Source organism: Trachemys scripta, chromosome 15, assembly GCF_013100865.1.
Source record: "Trachemys scripta elegans isolate TJP31775 chromosome 15, CAS_Tse_1.0, whole genome shotgun sequence".
Taxonomy (NCBI): domain Eukaryota; kingdom Metazoa; phylum Chordata; order Testudines; family Emydidae; genus Trachemys; species Trachemys scripta.
The window spans coordinates 20,889,625-20,914,344 of NC_048312.1; the positions used below are offsets into that span (position 1 = coordinate 20,889,625).

The 24,720-nt window shown below is 42.2% G+C and overlaps 2 protein-coding genes across 4 annotated transcripts in view; one reads left to right on the top strand and one right to left on the bottom strand.

Annotated features, from left to right (window-relative positions):
- The window catches only part of RSPH14 (radial spoke head 14 homolog), a 209,337-nt gene that overhangs the window by 117,853 nt on the left and 66,764 nt on the right, over positions 1 to 24,720 (top strand). The window lies entirely within an intron of this gene.
- GNAZ (G protein subunit alpha z) overlaps positions 1 to 24,720 on the bottom strand; it is a 153,781-nt gene that overhangs the window by 94,081 nt on the left and 34,980 nt on the right. The window contains exons 1-2 of one of the 3 annotated variants that reach the window (XM_034790806.1): positions 13,776 to 13,854; positions 12,222 to 13,501 (exon numbers count right to left, since the gene is read on the bottom strand). In XM_034790806.1, coding sequence (XP_034646697.1) covers positions 12,222 to 12,944 — 723 coding nt within the window. In that variant the 5' untranslated portion in view covers positions 12,945 to 13,501; positions 13,776 to 13,854. Of the gene's footprint in view, positions 1 to 12,221; positions 13,502 to 13,702; positions 13,855 to 24,720 lie in introns of those variants that run through there. The other 2 variants (XM_034790807.1, XM_034790805.1) reach the window with 2 other exon arrangements.

The following is a 24,720-nucleotide window of genomic DNA, read 5'->3' on the forward strand; positions in this document are numbered from 1 at the left end:
TTTTTTAATTTGGGGATAAGAGGACTAAAAAAAGCCACAATGGCTAAGCAGAATGAAAGGCAGTTAGAGACAAAAAGACATCCTTTAAAAACTGGAAGTCAAATCCTACTAAGGAAAATAGAAAGGAGCATAAACTCTGGCAAGTCAAGTGTAAAAGTATAATTAGGCAGGCCAAAAAAGAATTTTACTTCACTATAGGGCATATGAAAAAAGAAGTAAATATCCTATAAAATACTAGGGGATTGGCTTGATCAATTTGTGTTAGAACAAGAAAGGGATAATTCAGACACTGATAGAAGAGGTATTTACAAAGAGTTGGTCTCTCTTTGCAAAGAGCATGGGATCTTGATTGATATTTAGGGGAGAAATTTGTTTTTTAATATGATAATCTGGGATTGCTGTAGGCGCAGAGAGAGATGTGTAATGGTGAAGGTAGAATGGAAAGTTCCAAAGGAAGCTGAACACACAACTACTAGAAATTAAATTACTAGACTGCTCTAGACTTTTGCTGGATTTCAAATGGGTTTTAAGCTTGATGGGTCTGAGTTTCTGGATGGCACTAGCTCCAGATGTGTATCTCCATATTGTAAAAGTGCAGCAGCTGGATCCTCACTAGCTGACTCCACCTCAATTAACGTCACTTCAGATGTAGTCAAGTGTCTTGAAGCCTAACACATAGGAGAATTTTAAACAGAAGGTCAAATGATGAGCCCCTTATTTGGTTCCTACCCAGGTCTTATTCAGCCAAATCCCTCACTGAAGTCTATAGATATCTGAATTCTTCACTGAAATCTATATATGCCTGTATAAATCCCTCAGAATTTGACATTTAGTAAAGACAGAGCTGAAGATGGGCCAGTTTTGGACTTTGGGCCTATTTCTTAGTTTCACCTCTACTTTCTGATTCATTCTGGTTACTCCTGAATTACTTCAGTGTGAAATAAGGATTAGAGCTTTGATTTACAAATGGTAAAACTTTCATGGAAGTTAGTGGTTAAAAGGAGGTGAAGATAAAATGGGGGATAAAATTATTTTACACCTTCTAGTTTGTTGCTTTTCTAACTTCATCCTTTTGAAGTGCCAGTACCAACACTTCTGCATTCCTTGTGTAACTTCCACTCCTTTTTCACATCCACTGAATTCCTCATTGATGCAAGTTACTCTAAAGCCTGGTCTACACTACGAGTTTAGGTCGAATTTAGCTGCATTAAATCGAATTAAGCCTGGACACGTCCACACGACGAAGCCCTTTTTTCTGACTTAAAGGGCCCTTTAAACCGGTTTCTTTACTCCACCTCCGACGAGGGGATTAGCGCTGAAATCGGCCTTTCCGGGTCAGATTTGGGGTAGTGTGGATGGAATTTGACGTTATTGGCCTCCAAGAGCTATCCCACAGTGCTTCATTGTGACCGCTCTGGACAGCACTCTCAACTCAGATGCACTGACCAGGTAAACAGGAAAAGCCCCGCGAACTTTTGAATTTCATTTCCTGTTTGCCCAGCACGGAGAGCATAGGTGACCACACAGAGCTCATCAGCACAGGTAACCATGGAGGAGTCCCAGGATCGTAAAAGAGCTCCAGCATGGACAAACGGGAGGTACGGGGTCTGCTCGCCATATGGGGAGACAAATGAGTGCTAGCTGAACTCCGTAGCAGTAAACGAAATGGCAAAATATTAGAAAAGGTCTCAAAGGCCATGAAGGACAGAGGCCATAACAGGGACGCACAGCAGTGCCGCATGAAAATTAAGGAGCTAAGGCAAGCCTACCACAAAGCCAGAGAGGCAAACGGAAGGTCCGGGGCAGAGCCGCAAACATGCCGCTTCTACACGGAGCTGCATGCCATTCTAGAGGGTGCAGCCACCACTACCCCAACCGTGTGCTATGACTCCATCAATGGAGAAGCACGCAACAGGGAAGTGGGTTTGGGGTACGAGGAAGATGATGATGAAGACAATGAAGATAGCTCACAGCAAGGAAGCGGAGAAACCAGTTTCCCCAACAGCCAGGATATGTTTATCACCCTGGACCTGGAACCAGTAATCCCCGAACTCACCCAAGGCGTGCTCCCAGACCCTGAGGGCGCACAAGGGACCTCTGGTGAGTGTACCTTTGTAAATATTACACATGGTTTAAAAGCAAGCGTGTTTAATGATTAATTTGCCCTGGCAAACGCGGCCAGTACAGCTATTGGAAAAGTCTGTTACCGTGTATGGGGATGGAGCGGAAATCCTCCAGGGATATCTCCAGAAAGCTCTCCTTGATGTACTCCCAAAGCCTTTGCAAAAGGTTTCTGGGGAGGGCTGCCTTATCCCGTCCGCCATGGTAGGACACTTTACCACGCCAGGCGAGTAGAACGTAGTCTGGAATCATTGCATAACAAAGTATGGCAGCGTATGGTCCCGGTGTTTGCTGGCATGCAGACAACATCTATTCCTCATCTCTCTTTGTTATCCTCAGGAGAGTGATATCATTCACGGTCAACTGGTTGAAATGGGGTGATTTTATTAAGGGGACATTCAGAGGTGCCCGTTCCTGCTCAGCTGAACAGAAATATTCCCCGCTGTTAGCCACGCGTTGGGGGGGAGGGGTGAAGTGATCATCCCAGAGAATTGGGTGTGTGAGGGGAAGGGGGGTTAGTTGGGTTTGTGCTGCATGTTAACCCAGAAACCGCAGCCCCTCCTTTTACATTGCAAACCCATTTTAAATAACCAACCCAACGGGTGCTTGGTATGGGAAATGAGGGTGCTGCTGTTTGAAACCATTCCCACATGTTATGAAGGTTAAAAAAGTCAAAAGACTGTGGCTTACCATGGCTGCCTGCAAGCCGAATTCTGTTGCCTGGCACTGCATGAGTGATCTCTCACACCAAACCGGCAGGCCCTCAATATAGGAGGAAAAATGCGACCTTGTAATGAAAGCACATGTGCTCTGTAATGTGAACAGCAAAATTTAACGTGAAAGAGTGTACCCATTGTTCTCTAAAATGTGTCTTTTTTAACCGCCTCTCCCTTCTTCTCCACCAGCTGCAAATGTTTCTCCTTCGCAGAGGCTAGTGAAGATTAGAAGGAGAAAACGGCGATCTCGGGATGATATGTTCTCGGAGCTCCAGATGTCCTCCCACACTGACAGAGCACAGCAGAATGCGTGGAAGCAGTCAATGTCAGAGTGCAGAAAAGCACAATATGAATGAGAGGAGAGGTGGCGGGCTAAATCACGGGCTGAAGAGAGCAAGTGGCGGGCTGAAGAGGATAGGTGGCATCAGATTGCTGACAGAAGGCAAGAGTCGATGCTCTGGCTGCTGGAGCATCAAACTGATATGCTCCAGCGTATGGTTGAGCTGCAGGAAAGGCAGCAGGAGCAGAGACTGCCGCAACAGCCCCTGTGTAACCAATAGCCCTCCTCCCCAAGTTCCATAGCCTCCTCACCCAGACGCCCAAGAACGTGGTGGGGGGGCCTCCGGCCACCCAGACACTCCACCCCAGATGATTGCCCAAGCATCAGAAGGCTGGCCTTCAATAAGAGTTAAAGTTTTGAAGTTTTAAACTGCAATGTGTTCTTGTCCTTCACTCCTCCCCCACCCCTCCCGGGCTACCTTGGCAGTTATCCCCCTAGTTGTGTGATGAATTAATAAAGAATGCATGAATGTGAAGTAACAATGACTTTATAGCCTCTGCAAGCTGTGCTCGAAGGGGGGAGGGGAGGGTGGTTAGCTTACAGGGAAGTAGAGTGAACTTGGGGGAGGGGAGAGGGTTCATCAATCAGAAACAAACAGAAGTTTCACACCGTAGCCTGGCCAGTCACAAAACTGGTTTTCAAAGCTTCTCTGATGTGCACCGCGCCCTGCTGTACTCTTCTAACCGTCCTGGTCTCTGGCTGTGCGTAATCAGTGGCCAGGCGATTTGCCACAACCTCCCACCCTGCCATAAATGTCTCCCCCTTACTCTCACAGATATTGTGGAGCGCACAGCAAGCAGCAATAACAATTGGAATATTGGTTTCGCTGAGGTCTATCCGAGTCAGTAAACTGCACCAGCGTGCTTTTAAATGTCCAAATGCACATTCTACCACCATTCTGCACTTGCTCAGCCTATAGTTGAACAGATCCTAACTACTGTCCAGGCTGCCTGTGTACGGCTTCATGAGCCATGGCATTTAGGGGTAGGCTGGGTCCCCAAGGATAACTATAGGCATTTCAACATCTCCAACGGTTATTTTCTGGTCCGGGAAGAAAGTCCCTTCCTCCAGCTTTTGAAACAGACTAGAGTTCCTGAAGACACGAGCATCATGTACCTTTCCCGGCCATCCCACATTGATGTTAGTGAAACGTCCCTTGTGATCCACCAGGGCTTGCAGCAGCATTGAAAAGTACCTTTTTCGGTTTATGTACTCGGTGGCTTGGTGCTCCGGTGACAAGATAGGGATATGGGTTCCGTCTATTGCCCCACCACAGTTAGGGAATCCCATTGCAGCAAAGCCATTCATTATGACCTGCACATTTCCCAGAGTCACTACCCTTGATATCAGCAGGTCTTTGATTGCGTTGGCTACTTGGATCACAGCAGCCCCCACAGTAAATTTGCCCACTCCAAATTGATTCCCAACTGACCGGTAGCTGTCTGGCGTTGCAAGTTTCCACAGAGCTATCGCCACTCACTTCTCAACTGTGAGGGCTGCTCTCATCCTGGTATTCTGGCACTTCAGGGCAGGGGAAAGCAAGTCACAAAGTTCCATGAAAGTGCTCTTACGCATGCGAAAGTTTCGCAGCCACTGGGAATCGTCCCGCACCTGCAACACGATATGGTCCCACCAGTCTGTGCTTGTTTCCCGGGCCCAGAATTGGTGTTCCACGGTATGAACCTGCCCCAGTAACACCATGATTTGCACATTACTTTGGGAGAGGTCTATGTCCATATCAATTTCTTCATCATTCTCGTCGCCGCGCTGCAATCACCTGGTTTTGCTTTGGCATGTTCTGGCTCTGCATATTCTCCAGGACAACGCGGGTGGTGTTCATAGTGCTCATAATTGCCGCGGTGATCTAGCGGGTTCCATGATCCCAGTGCTATGCCATCTGGGCTGAAAAAAAGGCGCGAAACTAGTGTCTGACGGAGGAAGGGAGGGGCAACTGACGACATGGCATACAGGTACAGGGAATTAAAATCAACGAAGATGGTTGTGCATCAGGGAGAAACACAAACAACTGTCACACAGAATGGCCCCCCCAAAGATTGAACTCAAAACCCTGGGTTTAGTAGGCCATTGATTTCACGGAGGGAGGGGGAAGCAAATGAATACAGAACAAATCTGGTCCATATATCTTTTACATCTTAGGCTGGCAGCAGATGGTGCAGCATGACTGATAGCCATCGGCATCTTCTGGGTGCTTGGCAGGAGATGCTGCATAACGATTGCTAGCCATCATCGTCAAGACGGTGCAATAGGACTGCTGGCAGGACTGAGTCTCCAGGAGACAAAACATGTCTGCCCAGGCACCTCTGACCGAACTCACTGAGGAGTTCGATGACGACGGATACCAGTCGTAATACAGCATCTGCTGCCAAAAGGCAAGGAGCTGCTGCTGTCTAGCAATGCAGTCCCACGTCTGCCAGCACCCAGATGACATATGGTGATGCTGAGCTGAGCTGAACGGGCTCCATGCTTGCCGTGGTATGTAGTCTGCACAGGTAACCCAGGAAAAAAGGTGCGAAACTATTGTCTGCCGTTGCTCTCACGGTGGGGGCCGAGGGGGGGGGGCGGGAACTGACCACATGTACCCAGAATCCCACGCGACACTGTTTTTGCCTCATCGGGCATTGGGATCTCAACCCAGACTTCCAATGGGTGGCAGAGACTGCAGGAACTGTGGGATAGCTACCCACAGTGCAACGCTCCAGAAGTCGACGCTGGCCTCGGTACTGTGGACGCGGTCCGCCGACTTAATGCACTTAGAGCATTTTATGTGGGGATACACACAATCGACTGTATAAAAATGATTTCTATAAAACCGGCTTCTATAAATTCGACCTAATTTCGTAGTGTAGACATACCCTCATTTACTTACATTCAGTTTTCTAACCAACTTTCATCTGGCATTTAATGTAAACCATTGCTAGTTTAACTGCAGAATCTGGCCTGATGTGTTCATCAGGAATTCTTCACATCCCAGCTTCTCCTCCTGCATCATCCTGTAGTGAAGTCAAAAAGCCTGTGTTTATGACATTACAAGTTGGTGGCATAAAAGTTATTGTGATGTAACAAATTCAGCATGAGGGCTTCAGGATCAGGAAGGAAGAGAAGATTAGCAGGGAGAAAGGATTCCCGTATGTCAACACAACAAACTTTGGTGTTAGCAAATAGCGTAGGAAGAAGTATGAAGATGTTTGATGGATAAGTGGTTTTATATTTTTAATCTGGTATATTTGGTAACATTTTTGCAGCATCAAAGTTCCTTGAAGATTCCTGTCCAAAAGGACACAAGAGAATTACAGTATTGGTCGGTGAAATTTGCTGTTAGTGTGCTTGCAACAACAGCATCTCTGCAAATCAAGGCTTGAGAAGGCTCAGCAATCTGAATAGATATTAGCAACGCAATGCCATAAACATTTCTCTTGAAGAGAATGGTTAAATGCTATGGTTTCACTAAACAATGACTATATGGGATTGTTAAGGATGGGAGAAGTAGATCATAACCAGCAGACAACTGAAACTCCATAATCTAATGATGTTTAAAATATCAATCTTTCATGTTAATTTTCACAGACATTTTTAAACAGATCTTCAGAGTTGAGTTATTTTAAGATAATTCCATGCCAGGGAGGGCAGTGCATGAAATTTCTCCCTCAGAAAACGCAACATTAGAATGCTCTATAGACTTGCTGTATTTCATTGCTGAAAACTGCAGGGACCATCTTAAAGTAAGCATTGTATATGTACTAATAAATGTACTGGAGACAGGGCCAGCTCCAGGCACCAGCTTGGCAAGCTGGTGCTTGGAGCGGCCATTCCGGACAGGGGCAGCAGGTCCAGCTATTCGGCGGATGGTCCCTCACTCCCGCTAGGAGCGAAGGACCTTCCGCCGAATTGCCGCCGCAGATCGCGATCGCGGCTTTTTTTTTTTTAAAATGGCTGCTTGGGGCGGCCAAAACCCTGGAGCCGGCCCTGACTGGAGATAGGGAACCTATTTTATATTTTGGGCACCTAACCTGGGTATCCAAATATTTAATGTGAGTTTTTTAAGGTTCCTTAGTTTGAACATTGAATCTTAAATATTTAATAAATGAATGAAAAAGAAAAACCTGTCCACAGACAGGAATAAACCAACAATGTTCATGGAAAAAAAGAATGGAAGCTAACTCTAAAAACAGATGTCCAGCTTTCACTGCCTGTGAACCATCCTGAATCAATTTGGACATGCTATCCAATGAAGGTTTTGCCTCTTGCAAACAGTTGTCAGAACTGATGCTGATATCAGCTCGTTTCCCCCCTTAGAATTACTGTTTCTCCATGCTAGTATAGCACCACACACAGACATGATTGTTCCGGACAGTGTATAAATGATGGATCAACTATGATATACCTAAATCTATCTGCCTAGCTGTTTGAGTTGTCATTAAAATTAAACATCAATGTATAAATATGCTGGTATACAACTTATAACAAAATATTGTTTAATTGTGATCTAAAAGGTATCGTGTATTTTCTCCATCTTTACATATCAAGTGCGTTATTTTATAAATTCAACTGCCTCTATAGGCCAACAGCATCTCTCCAGTCAGGCTGTTTCTATGGACACCAGGGTGGGCTCTACTTCCTACTACACTTACTCGTTGCCAAGAAAACCAAATTCCTCTAACACTTCCCAATGGGAATCACATAATGAAGGTCAGGAAGGTGGACAGCCACAAAAATACTTGGGAAGTATTACTAGCCCAGAAACCACATGACAGTAGCAAAATAGAATGATAGTGAACAGAGAAAGATGACTTGCCATTCTGCTACTAAAGAGACATGGTGTAAAAGGATTTGGGTCCACAGTTGCTACCACTTATCACTGGGATTACTGTACATTCAATAGCTGCCTACATTTGAGTTTTTCCACACACCAGAAGTGCCATGGCAATCTGGAGAAAATCTGCAATACAAACTTAAATGTAAATATGGGAATTTCACATTACAGCAAAAATTATCACAAGATCCCTCCTGATTTTTAATAGCATGAATAAACCTGGCAAATCATTTGGAATTGTGGCAATGTAGACATCTTGGGGTGAAAGGAACGGAGATCAGCTGGTTCCATTTTCACAAGAGTTTGTGTTGGTCTTATTTGAGATGGAGTCATAGGAAGATATCATCTACTGGTGAGCCACTTTGGATTATGACTGCATTTCTAATAGCATAATTTGGGGAGTTCAGTGAGAGGACATTACCTGGAGGCTTTTCACCAGCAGGTTTTTTCTTCCTAGCCAAAGTCCTTTTCTAGAAAAGATTTTGTTTCACAGGTTGAAACCAAAGGAAGTTTTTCTTCAGAACTAGTCGGAAAAGTTGGGGATGTGGAAAATTTACAGAAAACAATTAAATCTCCTAAAGGGCTTGCTATTTGTATTTGGCTATTTCTCCATTTATTTGAGAATCTGAATAAAATGCGGGAAATAAATGCCTTTATTTCTGGTGCAATATTTGTGTGAGTTTTGCAGTCAGATCCTGTTTTTGTGTTACAGATTATTGTTGTGGTCAAAAACACTTCTGCACAAAATGGTCTCAAGTCTTGGAATTACATAATTTCCTTTTATTCAATTAATTTTGCCAATTTCTGTCTATAAATTATCAATAAACTGATAGCAATTTTCTCAAATTTATTGTTCAAAAATAATTCTCTAAATAATGTCTTAGTCTGTAGAATGTCAGCTGGTAGCTCATTTTGAGTATTTAATGTTCAGTTTATGGGAATATTCTGGAATACTAGTTCAAATTTCAGTTTAAGTGCACATTCCTGCCAGTAAATTTATTTTCTTGAGAATCATGAAAAGTGAGCACAAAAGAGGTTTAAATAGTCAAAGCAATCTTTTTAAAACAGTAAATGAAAGTTTGTAGGAAATATTTTGCAGTCTGTACTCAGACCTAAGTGTCACGGCACCTAGGCAGCTTTGCTGTACTTCTGCAACTTTTGCTTTAACTACATTTAATGGGAGGAACATCTTCAAGAAGATGGATTAAGCAAAACAAACAAACCAAAACCACATATCTCAGAGAAAAGTGTTAAAGTATTAACACTAAGAAGAGATTTTAGCAGTTTCTTTAATGTACCAATAATTATAATAGGTTTCACATCATATTTAACCCACCTCCTTACCTGTTACATGAGGAATAGAGGGAGTGGATTTACAGCCCTATAATCTAACACTTAGACCACACCCAGAAGGAAAGCAATGTTATCCTACTGCCAGACCTTCCATTAGAATCTTGTCTGCTTAGTAGAGTGGCTTTCCACCAAAAAATTAAAACAAGGTTCTTGGAAAGTGCTGCTGCACAAGTCTTGTTTGTTTTTTGTTTAAATAAAATGGCTGGCTGGAGTGGCACCAGATAAATAACTGAAATAGATTAGAGAGACAAGTCTTAAACAGTTTGAAGTACTGTCATCAACTTGCCTTCATTCAGTGACCTAATGAATATGCTGTGCTACATGCAGCATACACACTTTTCAAGAAGCTGTTACAGATTTTTAAAAACCTTGCTGCAGTTATTCCAGGAATTCCCAACCATAGAGGTCTTGACTATGTGTCATGCATCATTAAGCATGATAGCCCTTGACTGCCACAAATCTTAGCACAATACCTGACTGATCAATGCTGAGAACAATTGGGCCCAGTGCAAAGCGGTGAGGTAGGGAAGGTCTGAGGGGTTCCACTCTACAGGCAAGTGGTGTGGAGCTCTTTAGGGAAGTGGGAAGCACATGAAAAGTAGTTCCACACCCTGCAAGAAATCCTATCTGGCGCCTAACACTTCCACTTCACCTCACAGAGCCCATGAAAGCTATCCTCTTCCCCCCATAAATTTAGAAGGAAAGGCATCTTCCACCAGAAGAATACATTGTCTGCCCAGGCTTAAAGATCTATTTCTGAGTCAGAGTAGACCACAGGATTCATTCATTCACTGAGGATGTTATGTATTTAAGGAGAAATTTAGCTCTCTGACCTTTCTGGGATGTTAAGGAGACACTTCCTCTTTCAGTTTTATTTCCCAGCACCTGGCTGATATATATCACAGCCATGGGACGGAATCCTAGACTCCAGCCATGGGAAGGGGATGGGTTTAGTAGGTGCTACTTGCCACTTCATTGTGGTGTCCCAGGCACCCAGAGTTCATATAGGCATCCGGAAAGCCCAGCAACATCACACAGCTGTTAGTAGCTTCACATCATGAATTCACGTAGGGCCTGGATTTGATCCCATTTATGTATGTATGAGTAGATACATAGAATGCACATTATCATGAATTCTAACCAGGATATTCTCTAGCAAAGCCAGATATAACAAGCATACTACATACAGAAGAAAAAAATAAAATGACTGAACTAGCTATGACAATTAATGCAGTTAGTGGAGTATTTCCATAAGGAGCAGATTCCGTAACAGTCTGCCCAAACCATTAGCGTGGTAGAAAGGATTTCTTAAGTGACTTACTGTAATACAAGCACTGAGAATGTACATAACCATCGCAATTAGATTCTAAATATTGTATACAAAACACATTCTTGGGATCCCCTTTCACTGAAGTACTGTTTCTATTGTGAAAGAACAATGCATGCAGCATTCTGGGGTGCTCCAGAGGCTGCCTTGCCACAGAAAATTTCCACCAAGGTGAAACAACTGAAGATGTCTGAGGGAGATGATAGGAAGTGGGTGCACCTTTGGGTAAACAGTAAATTAGTCCAACGAAGTGGGTATTCACCCACGAAAGCTTATGCTCCAATACATCTGTTAGTCTATAAGGTGGCACAGGACTCTCTGTTGCTTTTTACAGATCCAGACTAACACGGCTACCCCTCTGATAGTAAATTAGTTGTCTCCAGACACTGGTTTTCTGGGGTTGATTTTAGTTCCTCCTGATGGTCAGTTGTTTTTAAACTGGAATATGGGCAAGTAGGGAGCTGTAGGAATTGTAACATATTTCTACTAACACATCTGATTGTTTCTTAAGCATCATGTCCATTTATGGGGTTACAATAGAAAAAAATATGTAAAAAATCCAAATAGTACCTAAAAAGGTCAAGTTAAGCAGTCTGAAAACAATAGCAAACACATACATACACACACACACACATACATATACAACTATTTCCATAGTTACAGTATCTGTGTGCTAAGCAAACCGAAGATTAGTATTAGTAATACAAGGAGAATTCAGGACGAATAGTTATTTATTGGACAATAAGTAGACTGGGTGCATAACAAAAGTAGCCATAAAGCAGACTTCTAATGACAATTTCCATGCGACTTAAAGGGACACTCACTGTCAACTTGATTGTTTGGAAACTGACTAATTTTAAAATATCCCAGTTTCTGATAGCACACCTTAAAATTATATCTTTTTATAAAACATTTCTTTTAAATGTTTTAAAGGCTTTTTCTGCTCACACTGATCTTTATAAGCAAGAATAAAACTGAGGCTACAGGGGAAATCAAAACTGACTATACACAAAATGCTGTCAAATGCATAAAATAGACTGAAATGGAGAAATTTCTTTTGCTAACCTTTCAATTATAGTAATTTTAAGTGTTATTTGTCACTGTAGTAGGTACAGTATTTCCCAACTGAAATGTGATTTTCTAGTTGACTGTCCCCCTTTATAAAAGGAAGCCATAACTGCCCAAAGACCTCTCCCAGATTTTTACTGACTTTTGGAGTAATGCTTAGCCCAATGGGTCCGAAGCTTCTGCCTCAGACAAACTCATTTTGCACTATTGTGCCACATAAGGAAGTCCTATTGTCTTCTATTGATAGTACTGAAGAAACAAAGACAATGGAGAAAGGCTACATGCTGCTAGGAAACATAGTTGCCACCTTGTGAGTGCAGAAAAAATACTACTAGATTCCATGGATGCTCTTTTGGGCAGGTCTTTTTGTTACCTGTGGAGGACAAATGGGACTTGGGCCTCTAGACACTACTGAACTGCAAATAATAATAAGCCAAAACATAGAAGAAACCCAGAAGTACTCACCGTCTGGTTATCCTCATACAGTTTCAAGTCATATCCACTCAGCTCCACGCAAAAAATTATTGCTGTAACCCCTTCAAAGCAGTGGATCCATTTTTTGCGCTCAGACCTCTGTCCACCCACATCCACCATTTTGAAAGTTAGCTCTTTGAAGGTAAATTTATTTTCCACAATCCCTGTGGTCATGTCCCGAGAACGCAGAATATCTTCCACTGTAGGGATGTAGTCCAGTGCCGCAATCCTTTCTAGGTCATTCAAATAGTATGCAGCATTATCCTCTAGGTGGTATTCATTGGATCGGCAGAAGCACTCCTGCACACCAGGGTCTGCCCAGAGCCGCTTCATGACTCCCAGAAGCTCAGGAGTAATCTCACCTTTGCTTTCAGCTGGGCCAGTCAGGGCAAAAAGCTGCACAGCATCATAGGCCCTGTCAGGATTGTGGAACTCTATCTTAAGGGTGGCTAGAGCACGAATGATGCGTGTGAGGGAGTCAATGGCATTATAGATAATCAGAGGTTTGTATTCCTTGCAAGCCTCCAAGTTAAAGCCACCACTGTGAATGATTTTCATTTGCTTGACAATAGTACTCTTGCCAGAGTTGCTTGTACCTAGGAGTAGGAGCTTGATCTCACGTCGTTGTCGCTGACTCTCAGAGCGCAGGTGGCGGTCAATCCTCCGGGACCGCCGCGCTGCCTCTTTCTCCTCAGAGCTTTGCCTACATCCCATGGTATAGCAGACAGTAACAGAAGAGGAGAACTGGAGATTCACTCTCTCTCTCCGTCTCTGAGCAAGAGCTGCAGTATCTTTCAATTCTCGTGCCAGGTGCACCCTGTGGGAAAAAAATCACTATCCAATACCTGATGGGCCAATAGGCCTGTACCAACTAGTTCAGTCCCAGCAGGGGTGCAAACAAATGTAGAAATGCAACCACAGACAGACAGTCTCCTCAGTAGATCTCATGGCACTCCCCTATCCTGTGAATAAACAGTAGCACATTCCTGTTAATGAAAGGACACTTCCCTATTCCATAGTGTGGCCGGATCAGTCAAATATTCTTTTCTCTTCTGCATAATTATTTTGCTCTCTTCTATCCAAAGGTAAGGAGCTGCACCTTCATATGCTCCGCTTTAGCCCCAGTTGTCTTTTAATTGTCTTTTCTGGTTGCTGTGGTGATGCTGCTAGTTACAGCTGAAGGTCTGGTACGGTTTTGTTGTGTTTGTTTTGTTTCTCCCCCCACTTCTTTAGGCTGATCCAGTTCAGATCTGTGAATCTGGGCTCTCCACCTGTCAAACAGTGAGAGAAAAGAAATTAATACAATTGGGAGACTTTGTTTCCCTTCTGCAGAACATTCACTTTTTCTCTGTTTCTGACACTTCTGAACATTGTATTACCCCAAATACAATCCCGATGGAAAATGTGTAAAGAAAAGCAATAAAAATCTTCTAAATACTGCAGAAATTTAGGGACAGCTTGAGTCTGCAGACCTTAGAAAATGTGTACCCAGAGCAATAGTAAATCAAATCCCCTTTTCTTTCCAGCCTTCTGTGTTTTTATTACCCAAATCCACGTGAAAACAAACAGTGCTGAGCTCTGTCCCAATTCTCTCTCAGCAAGAGCTGATGGCAGCCCTTTTCCGGCACAGCCCTGTTCTGACCGGTTTCCCAAAGTAGAGTACATGAAAGAGATTCACAACTACTTTCCCCCTCCCTCATTTATATTTATATTGTTGTCTGTCACTCAAATGTGTGTACACATGTCCTCCTGATTCTTCTTTCATCATTTCTATCCATTTTGTTTGCATTGAACATTTTTGTAAATAAATGATTAAATGAATGGTGGGGATTAGGTTTGCATGAGGGTTTTATGAAAGGGTTTATCTGAAGAGGCACAATTATTGATCTTTGCAGGAAACTTCTGACAAGGTGTACCAGCCTCGCAGTCCTACTACACCTAGCCTCGGGGAAAGAGCTGCGAAGGTGGGTCCTCCAGGTCTGTCTAGAGAGGCAGAACAGAAGCAGCCAATCAGAGCCCAGCAGATGCAGATAAAAAGAGCTAAAGGGGCTTAGCAGGTCAGTTCCTGGCTAGGATTAGAAGGGCAAGGGAAGGTGCTTCTCTTTGGCCACAGGAGCTTGACTGATTGCATTGGCTCAAACTGGGAGAGAGAGGACACGAGAACTTTAACCTTAAGGTAAGGGGTGAAGATAAAGGGCCAGGTGGGAAAAGGCCCAGGGAAATAGCTGTAACTAAATGAAAGGAACAGTATGTGGCTGTTCTTTATAGGGTCCCTGGGTTGGAAACTGGAGTAGTGGGCAGGCCTGGGTTTCCACGGGTGAAGTAGCGTAAGCTTGGGAAAAGGCTTGTTTAGAAGCCTGAGTGCAGGGTGAGAACCAGGGCTAATGACCATGGTGAAGACAGACAGTTTATTGAACACTTTGCTACCCTGGAAGGGGTTCATTTTTTACTGTGACACCCAGTCTAATGGGTGAGCCACTGAAGACCCTCCAAGTGAGGCTGATAACCTACAGAGTGCCAGCAGCAGGAAAAGGTCTGCAGTACCATATGCAGCAGTGGGAGGGACTCAAGAGATGGGTCCCCTGGTACAGAAACATTAACAAATTCTTTCTTCCCCTTAGAAAACAATATTATGTAGGGTATGATGCCTGTGCACAGCTTAACTGATACAGCGCTATACTAGTCAAACAGATCGTTCTATTGTAACTCCCCTGCTTCCAGTTTTATCACAGTAAAACTACGGTGCCATTAATATACAAAGGGGATGTTTTGTATGAGGAAGAGAAAAGTATGACAGTTCATGGAGTTCTGACTGACCTTCATATACTGGTAGTTGTGATACTCTGGAAAGTAGACTGAGGGTAAAATTTAAAAAAAACGCCTAAGTCCCATTTTTAAAAGTGACTTAGGAGAACAAGTGTCATTGCTTTTCAATGAGACAGACTCCTAAGAGCAGGAGCACCGCCAGCTTTTCTGCTGCCCTAGGCGGCGGAAGGTCCCGCCCCGAAATGCCGCCCCCCACAGAGGCAGTGGAAGGTCCCGCCGCCGAAATACCACCACGGTCACCACCCCCCAAATTGTAGCACCCTAGGCGACTGCCCTGCCTAAGAGCCTGACGCGCTCTTGAAAATGGAACTGAGGTGTTTTTGAAAATATTATCCTGAATCAATCTCCTGGCCTTTCAATCTAGACAGGACAAAGCACTAGAAAATGCATTAAAAGGAACAATTCAGCCTACTAGGGGGGTGAACTTGGTCTAATGGAGCTCGTCCATTTCTAGTTCCTATGAGCTAGATTCAACCTTTAGTGAGTCCTGAAAACAGACTGTAACTTAGTCACTGTTCCTTCCCTGTGCCCCCATGATCCTGGAGGGAAGTAATTTAGTACAGCCCTTTATAGCATGAAGCTTACCTTCTCTCTACTCTTGTCAGTTCAGCTGGCTAGCACTTTGGATGGTGAGGGTGGAGCCAAGGCTCTGCCTACTCTTCATCCACTGGCTTGGGAGGGAAGTGCCAGGTTCACAGGTCCTATTCTCCCTCTGCTACACTGGAGCCATGATGTGAGGATCAACTGCACAGCTGTGCAGTAGAGTGATGTCTCACTGCCATATGACTACTTTAGTCAGAGCTCAATCTGGTCTTTTTATGACTTTCTAAAGCCAATCTTTCATCTTTTAAAAAAAAAAACTTTTGATCAGTGCAGCAGTTCTTTTATAAGGTGCTACAGTATTTCTTTGAATGGCCCTGTGAAGTTTGCTATTTGCACAGTTTAGTTTTGTTGCCGGAATTCATCAGCAAGAGACTTAATGAGATCTACCCTACCCAAACAGGTGTCATTGCAGCAGAGGGTAACTATAGCAGAGGATAATTTTAGCTAGTACCAAAACAATCTAAATTGAGATACAGTATCAAGGAGCAAACTGCCCTCATTTATACCCATGCAACCTGCCAATGAAGTCAACTTCCAGTTGACAGAGGTTGCATCGGTATTAAATGGAGGCAATTGAGACCAGATTTTATTTCATAGTACTTCATGTGTAAATGGGAAACAACCCTCTTCCTTTCCTTGGAACATTCATCCCTAAGTGGTGGGAGGATGAACTGCTATTTCTAGGATTTCATCCTTCAGTGAGGTGATAAAACAAGTTTGGTGATCTCACCTCCTCTGCTTAGCAGCACACACTGCTATTCTAGTGTTATATTTACTTTAAACCTTTATAACAATGGACTTTGAGCAACATGTGCATCTTAATTTTAGTTTCTGTCATGCGCTTGTCATCACTTGACAAACTTGAAGCATGTTGCAGATATCTCTTGCTCTGTGCTGAGCCCTTAGGTACAGAGGTATAGACTGTGTCTGCATTGGGGGCCTTAGCCTCCATTATTCTGACTCACTGGGGCCTGCAATTATGCAGCAGTGCCTTGACGTTATGCAGGTTCATGTACTGCAAAATCTTGATTCACAGCACAGGTTCTATAACATCTATATAAAATCATACCAAAAGGGCCGAAGTGTATGCATACAGAAATGCAAACCCAGTAGCAGCAAAAATCATTAACTCCTCCAACATGTAGTTAAAGGGTTTATTTAAGGGTGGCCAAAGTCCACAAACAGCAACTGTGCCCTCTCTTTGAGCCTTTACACACCAAGTTAAGAGCATGGAGGCTTTGAGGGACAGTTGAGGCCTCTACTAATTTCCCAAGTTTATTATTTGCGGATTGTGTCTTTCTCCTTAAGCAGAGTCTGAGTCAGTTATGGATTTAAAGCATAGACTGCAGAGCTGTGGGGGCCTCCTAGGGTATGGCCCAACCACTTAAACAAGTACATGGAAGTTAGGGTTGCCTCTTGGCTGTTTTTTTACTTACTTGCTGTTTTTTCTACTTTCTTGACAGTTGCCAGTTGAGAGATGTAATTTACCTTTTTTTTTTTTTTTTTTTTTTTTTTGCTGCATGTGTGACCACATTGAGAGGAGTCAGGGTGGGTGCTCATGGACCAGGAGGGTCAGGTTTCTGATGAGGGTGCCAGAGAAAGAAAGACAAGGGCCAGGCAGGAGTGGGGGAAAGCAAATCTAATCTCCCCCACTTTAAATGGTACTTCACAGCTCCTGATTTAAGGAAGACTTGAGACCGAACCACTGTAGATATTGAAAAAAGCATGGCCCCCCGAAAGTGTCAGAGGCGTCCCTATGATCAGAGTTGGCATTAACAGCAGAGCTGTATTGAGGCGAGTTTCAGACTATTACCTACAACAATTTGTAAGTAATTTGTAAGTAAAAACAATCTACACTTCTGTAGCCAAAGTTGGCATTCTCTCTACAGAAAAAGTTGTAGAACTGGGCCGAACAGACTGTGCTTCAAAGTCCCATTCATTCCTGACTGTCGCTGTTTCAGATTCCCTACCTCTGTTGTTAACATGTACATTTTTGAAACAGCTGCTTGTATACCTGTTCTAATGAGGGTTTTCATAACATTGGCTACACCTTTTCATATTACCACCTCACCTTTTCTTCCTTGTTGCTATTTAAATCTGACCGCTCTCCTCCTTTCATTTAATTTACGTGTGCTAGCACCCGCCCATACATGCCAATTCCCACCTTTAGATGTGCTAGATAATTTTACTATTGCCGGTCTCTTCATCAACCAGTTTCGGAATGAAGCTGCCCTTCTTGTCATAGACCCTTTCCTTTTCCCCCAGGTGGCACTTCTCCATGGTTTAAAAAAAAAAAAAAATGGGAGCATGAACAGAACATATAGGCACATCATGTAAGCCTCAAATGCATTCAGGACTTAAATCTGTATATTATACAGGCTTCACTAGTTGAAATATTTCACATGTATACCACACATTTTAAAATAATAAAGGCTTTTGGGCTGAATCTAACAAAGGTAAAATAATCCCAGAGAATTCATTTCAGGGCCCGTTAGTTGTGTGTGTAGAAATTAAAATACATACTGTACACAGAGACACTAGCAGAAGACAAAATTGCACTCTGCATCACTAACTGCACTCTATCAAGCCTGAAAAAGAGTGCCAATATCAGTTGTTGGTATTTACCTTGTTTTTCTTTACTACTTCCCTTGTCTCTTGGGTATTCAATTGGCACGTAATGAAGTCATGAAGTACAAGTAATGTATCAGCATAAAATGAAAAAATGACACAGTATATGATAGAGTGGTAATTACCATAACCTTGGCATAGCCAATCACCGCGGCATAGCCAAACACACTACTGTAAGAAAACCCTCCACTAAAATGTGGAGCTGTACTTTCTTCACAGAAATCGCTTTGTCCCAGTGCTGCATTTAAGACAAGATTGAGGTATGAAATCTAGATTTCTGTTTGGCCACGTGAATCAGTGACCTTCTGGCCAGAGTGGAAGAGTGACGTGACATAATTAAAAAATGGCCAAATTCTGCTTTTTTATATTGGGTTAAATCTGGAGTTAGCTCCAGTAACCTGACTCAGAGCATAAATACTCTGGCATACCTGGAGGCAGGATTTGTTCCACTTTTTCTGTAGAGTCCCATTACTGGAGGTTTCCATTATTTATTAACCATATTGCCTTAACTTAAAGGGTTTTTTTCTTTCTATGCTCCCTGCTAATGGTGTTGCCGTTTCAGATACTGTTTGCACAGACTCTCCCCTCCCCCTCAATCTATGCCTGTTGTAGCAACATATAACTTGCCATACTGGAGCAGACCAGTGGGCTGCTGTCATCCAGCATCCCGTCTCTGGCAGTGGCCAGTACCAGATGTTTTCAGAGGAAGGTGAACAATCCTGCAGTAGACAGATGTAAAATAATCGGCTGCACACAGTAGGTCTCTCATTCTGATCTCTAATACTTAGAGACTGGATTAAGCCCAGAAGGCTTAATATCCTTTCCAAAATTTGTTACCAGTAGTTATGAAATCTGAATAGAATACATATAAATATACAATACCTTTTGGAACCTTGTTATTGGTGTCAACTTCCTGTGGCAGAGAGTTCCACAGGTTGTTTATATGTTGTGTAAAAAATAGTTGATTTTATCAGTTTTGAATTTCCCACCTTTTAACTTCATTGACTGTTTCCTTGTTCTGTCTTAGATATTCACATCTATTTCTCTGTGCAGCCAAGATGAGCAGTATATTAGGAGCTGCTTCATTTACATTTATTTTCCTCCTTATAGCAAACCACAGTTAAAGTCCTCCTCCTCTGCCCTAACACTCTTATTTGAGTAATTTTTTATGTTCTACAAGATTTAGAGGGAGTCTGATATATCTATAACATTCCCAACCAACCTAGTAATTCAAGCTGTACAAATACTTTTCTGTGAATGTTTGCTATGAATTTCCTTTAACCCCGGTCACGTCCTCTTTGTTTGCTTTCTGTCAGCATTTGAGAGGTCAAGTTTTGCTGGCATGAATGTTCAGGGACAGTAAATTTCGAAGTCATGTGTCTGGCCTGATTGTTGCAGAAATGAATCAACTTCCTACAAGCTAGTGTTTGTACCAGAAGTACTTGTGTACCCATCCAACCAGGGAACAGAATCATGTGAATTTTCTGACCACTGATGATTAAGCAGAAAAGAAGAGGGTAAAGCCATTGGAAAAATTTATTGTGAATTATTCATTCAAGTTCTACTTCTAATTCAGATTGTCGTCATCTAGCATGGTAACTAAAGCTGTGTTAAACTGTTGTGTTACAAAAGCCAGGATCTCTGAAGTTCACATGCAAATCTGAAACTCCAGGTGAATCTAAAAGGGCTGTCAATCCCCATGGACTGAATCTACCAATTTGTGTTCATAAAAATGGGAACTATTCAACTTGTGGGTTTTACATCATCCCACTAATAGCTTTTTTCATTAGACTGCATGATACAGCAATTGTGATAGGGATGTTCAGTCTAAATGAAAAATTAGATAGTATTTGGAATTTTAATTTGGAACTCAAATATTCATTTAAGTGGAAATGTGTATTGTAAACCTGTCTGGGAAATATTTTAGGTATATAAATAGCATGTGCCATCCCATTCTACTTCACAACTGCTTGCAGAGCCAGATTCTCAGACATTTATGGCCCCTTTGCAACATTCAGGTGATGTAAAGAGGCTGTAATCTGCATGTAAATCACTAGCAGAGAATTCTCCTGGTTTAGGGGAACTCCCTGGATAGTGCACTTGTGCCACTGTCTGCAAAACTAACACCAGTAACAATTTACTGCTCTAGGTGTGGCAGGATCACCTGAGTCAGAGGACAAAGAGCACTTTCTATAGGAGGCTTCTGTACTCCAGCTCATTTCTTTGAAACACAGTTTAATGCTCATACTGTGAAAGTACTGCAAAGATTACCAGCCATGCCTTTGCAATGATGTAGGTCTCCCGTTTTAAATACAAGTATCTACATCTTATGGCAAAACTGTATTTCAAGCTTATTAAAAATATTGTAAAAATGTGTAAGTACGTAACTTTACCAATAATAAATTTAAATGCACGAAGGATGGTTCTATAAAATACCAAATGATATATAAAGTCCCATGGTTGGGGTAAATCTATTCTTTATTTTGAAATAGTAGTTTCCTTTCAAATTAGCCCAGGAGTAATGAATGTATGGTAAGAGAAACCTAAACAAGAATGGACAACATTCTTGAGATCACACTACCTCAGCAACTTGTTCAGTAACACTGTGCCACTAGTAGTCCTTAGTCAATCAATGCGCACTAGTGACAGTGCTGCTGGCAGTAGGCAGATGACAATGTCTGGGAACTTTTTCAGCAACTCTCTGCTTGGTGCACAGAGGCATGAAAAAGAGTCACATGCAGGAAAATAATTGTTTTACAACAGTTTACAGATTCTGTAGAGCATTTCTTCTTGCACTCTTTCACCATATAACCATCAATTATTCATTCATACCATGAGCTTGCATACGCTGCAAGCAAATGCAGTACATGCTCATCTATTAGGATGTTTAGCACAGAAGAGGAGGTACTTCCTCATAACTGCAGAAAAGATCTTCGATACATACAACATCTTGTGTTTATGAAAACAAACTTGACAGTGTTGGATTTTTATGTAAATTGTTAGTTTTTAAATTTTATTTGTACCTAATTAATATTTAATTAGGCCATTACCATAGTGGCTAACCTCCTGTGTATTAAATAATAGAAATAAAATGAAGTGATATCACTGCTTTCCTGTTTTACAAGGCACTAATATAAATGCTGAGTAGATAGTTTATTACAGTAAAGAAATCCAATCATGGCCAAAGAAAACAAAGACAACAATACTATTTAGGTTGTAAATAGTACAGTTCAGCACCCACAGATGCGCAACCTGTAAATCAACTAAAGTGAACCAAGGTTACATATGTGCATTTCTCCAATAATAAACAATTGATAACTGAAAATTTTCCATATTGTAAAAGATGCCTCCCCTGTAGAGTTACCGATGCAAGCACAAAGTTGAACTTGTTTAGGGCAAAAATGGATGTCTGGCCAAATAAATACACTAGTACATACCACCCTCACCCAGTAGCATATCAAACATACTGCAACCTTAACAATAGTGTGCATATCCAGTTATTGTAGTGAAAATAACTTGACTGCTAAATAAACCTGCACATGGGCTCAATCTCTCCATCATGGTTGTTTACATGAATAATGCTGATGCCTGCATTTCTTGTGATATTTGCATATATGTGAGGATTTACTTGGGAGCCTTGCAAGTTCTGGATCTGATCCTTCATTTGTCTGTTCTGCATTCTCATTTTATTCAGAATCCAACAGCAGTTGCCCAGTGAGATTCATGCATTTAAGTTCAATGGCACTGAACTAGCTGGGCTGAGAAGTGCATCTGTTGACCAAGCTCACTCTACCATCCTCCCAGGGCAGAGGTGAACCCTCTTTCACTGGTTTTACTTTTCTCTTGGAATAAACTTAATCTGACCTTTAATACAAAATTAATAAACCTTGGGTTTTTAAACCAGATTTGGATTTTTTTATACTCATTAAGGGCTTGATCCAACTTCCAATTCTATCTTTTCATTTACTTTCATGGAAGTTGGATAGGGCCCCATATACAGGACTGTCACCTCCCTACACCATGCCAGGATTCTTTATATATGTTGGCCAAAAGAATATTATGCTAACTGATGTCTAAACTCATGTCTCTGCCTTCCACTGACAGTTGAGCCTATTCAGACTGTACAGAAATCTGATGTTACATTAGTCATTTTAGCATGATTAAAAGAACTAGCTCTTCTATCACAAAATAAGATTACCATGTCCCTGGGTTCTGAGACAAGGATCCACTTAATAGAATTAACACCATAAAAGTTCATTAGTTGGGGTGGGGAGTGCACATTATAAGTAAATATTATTTTATTATACAGATGTTCGGCCACATTTTGCACTGACTTTCATGTTATAATCTACCACACCCCATTGAAGAGAGTGGAAATATCTAATGCTAGCATGGTACGCTATTCGTGCTTCTTGAGCCAGCTATCAGAGCAGTCATTACTACTGCTATCTTGTCTAGCACTGGCCTCCTGTCTCTGCTTGTCTACTGTAAAGGTCTGCAGCTATGGCCTCCCTCCTCCCCGTGTCTGTGGGAGCAGGAAACTGTTCCATCCCCAGACTTCTCTGAGGCTTCCTAGCGAGGAAGGGCTACTCCATGCACCCTCCTCTGAACTGGCTATTTAAAAACAATCCATTTCTTCAACAGGACTTGAACAAGTAGTGTCTCTTGTTGCAGTAAGTGCCATCACTTTGCCGTGTTAATGCCCTAGTTGAGAATAGTACCTGTCCAAAAGACCTTATCCAGAGAAGCAGTAAGTGAAGGATGTAGAAAGCAGGAGCGATATTACCAGTGATAGCTGCTTTCACAGTCAAGTTAGAGAACATGCAGTGTGGTGCTAGTAGCAGGCAGTATAGCAAGAACAGTACGCTCGGTTATAGTCTCTTTTATAAGTGTGAAGTCTAACATTAATGTTGCACTAAGCTTAAACAAATGGAGGGTACAATCAAAGTTACTTCATTGACTTCAGTGGGAGTTGAGGGTGTTCAGTACTCCACAGGACCAGGAATTAAGTATGCCATAGTCAATGCATTGACTATTTGTCAGTAGAACCGTCAAAGTCAATGGAGTTACACCAGCATAAAAACTACTGTAAGGACCAACATTTGTACAGCAATATTAGCCATAGTGGCAGCCCTGATCTGTCTAAAAAACAGTCCCAGGTTTTCAAAACCCATCCCTGGAAACTGCTAATCTTGGCCAGTGTTCCAGGACTGTGTGCCAGCAGAAGAAACCACTTCTGAGCTGCTCTTCTCCTAGTAACAGATCACAGACCCTGATTCCTTGGCTGTTTCTTCTTTCACACTGTTTGTCTAAACAGAGAAGTTGCACCAGTTTAACTAGAGGTTTGAGGTTAATCCATTTAATCTAGTACAGTTTTGAATATGGACACTTTTATCAGTTTGAAAAGCCTGATTTAGAGCAGTGTAGCTTGCCCTGAGATTTACAAGTGCAAACTAAACCAATATGCACGAAGTCTAAATTAACGAGCATCCACACAAGGGTTTGCACTGGTTTAACTAAGTCACTTAGACAACCAACCTGATAGCTTTCTTTGACAGGGTAACAAGCCTTGTGGCTGGGGGGAAGCAGTACATGTGGTATATCTTGACTTTAGTACAGCTTTTGATACTGTCGCACATGACTTACTCAAACAAACTAGGGAAATGCAACCTAGATGGAGCTACTATAAGGTGGGTGCAAAACTGGTTGGAAAACCATTCCCAGAAAGTAGTTATCAGTGGTTCACAGTCATGCTGGAAGGGCATAATGAGTGGTGTTCCACAGGGATCAGTTTTTGGTCCGGTTCTGTTCAATATCTTCATCAATGATTTCAATAATGCCAGAGAGTACACTTATAAAGTTTGTGGACGATACCAAGCTGGGAGAGGTTGCAAATGCTTTGGAGGATAGGATTAAAATTCAAAATGATCTGGACAAACTGGAGAAATGGTCTGAAATAAATAGGATAAAATTCAATAAGGACAAATGCAAAGTACTCCATTTAGGAAAGAACAATCAGTTGCACACATATAAAATGCGAAATGACTGCCTAGGAAGGAGTACTGCGGAAAGGGATCTGGGAGTCATAGTGGACCATAAGCTAAATATGAGTCAATACTATTGCAAAAAAAGTGAACAACATTCTGGGATGTATGAGTAGGAGTGTTGTAAGGAAGACACGAGAAGTAATTAGGCCTCAACTGGAGTATTGTGTCCAGTTCTGGGCACCCCATTTCAGGAAAGATGTGGACAAATTGGAGAAAGTCCAGAGAAGAGCAACAAAAATGATTTAAGATCAAGAAAACATGACCTATGAGGGAAGATTGAAAAAATTGGGTTTGTTTAGTCTGGAAAAGAGAAGACTGAGAGGGGACATAACAGTTTTCAAATACATGATAGGTTGTTACAAGGAGGAGGGAGAAAAATTGTTCTT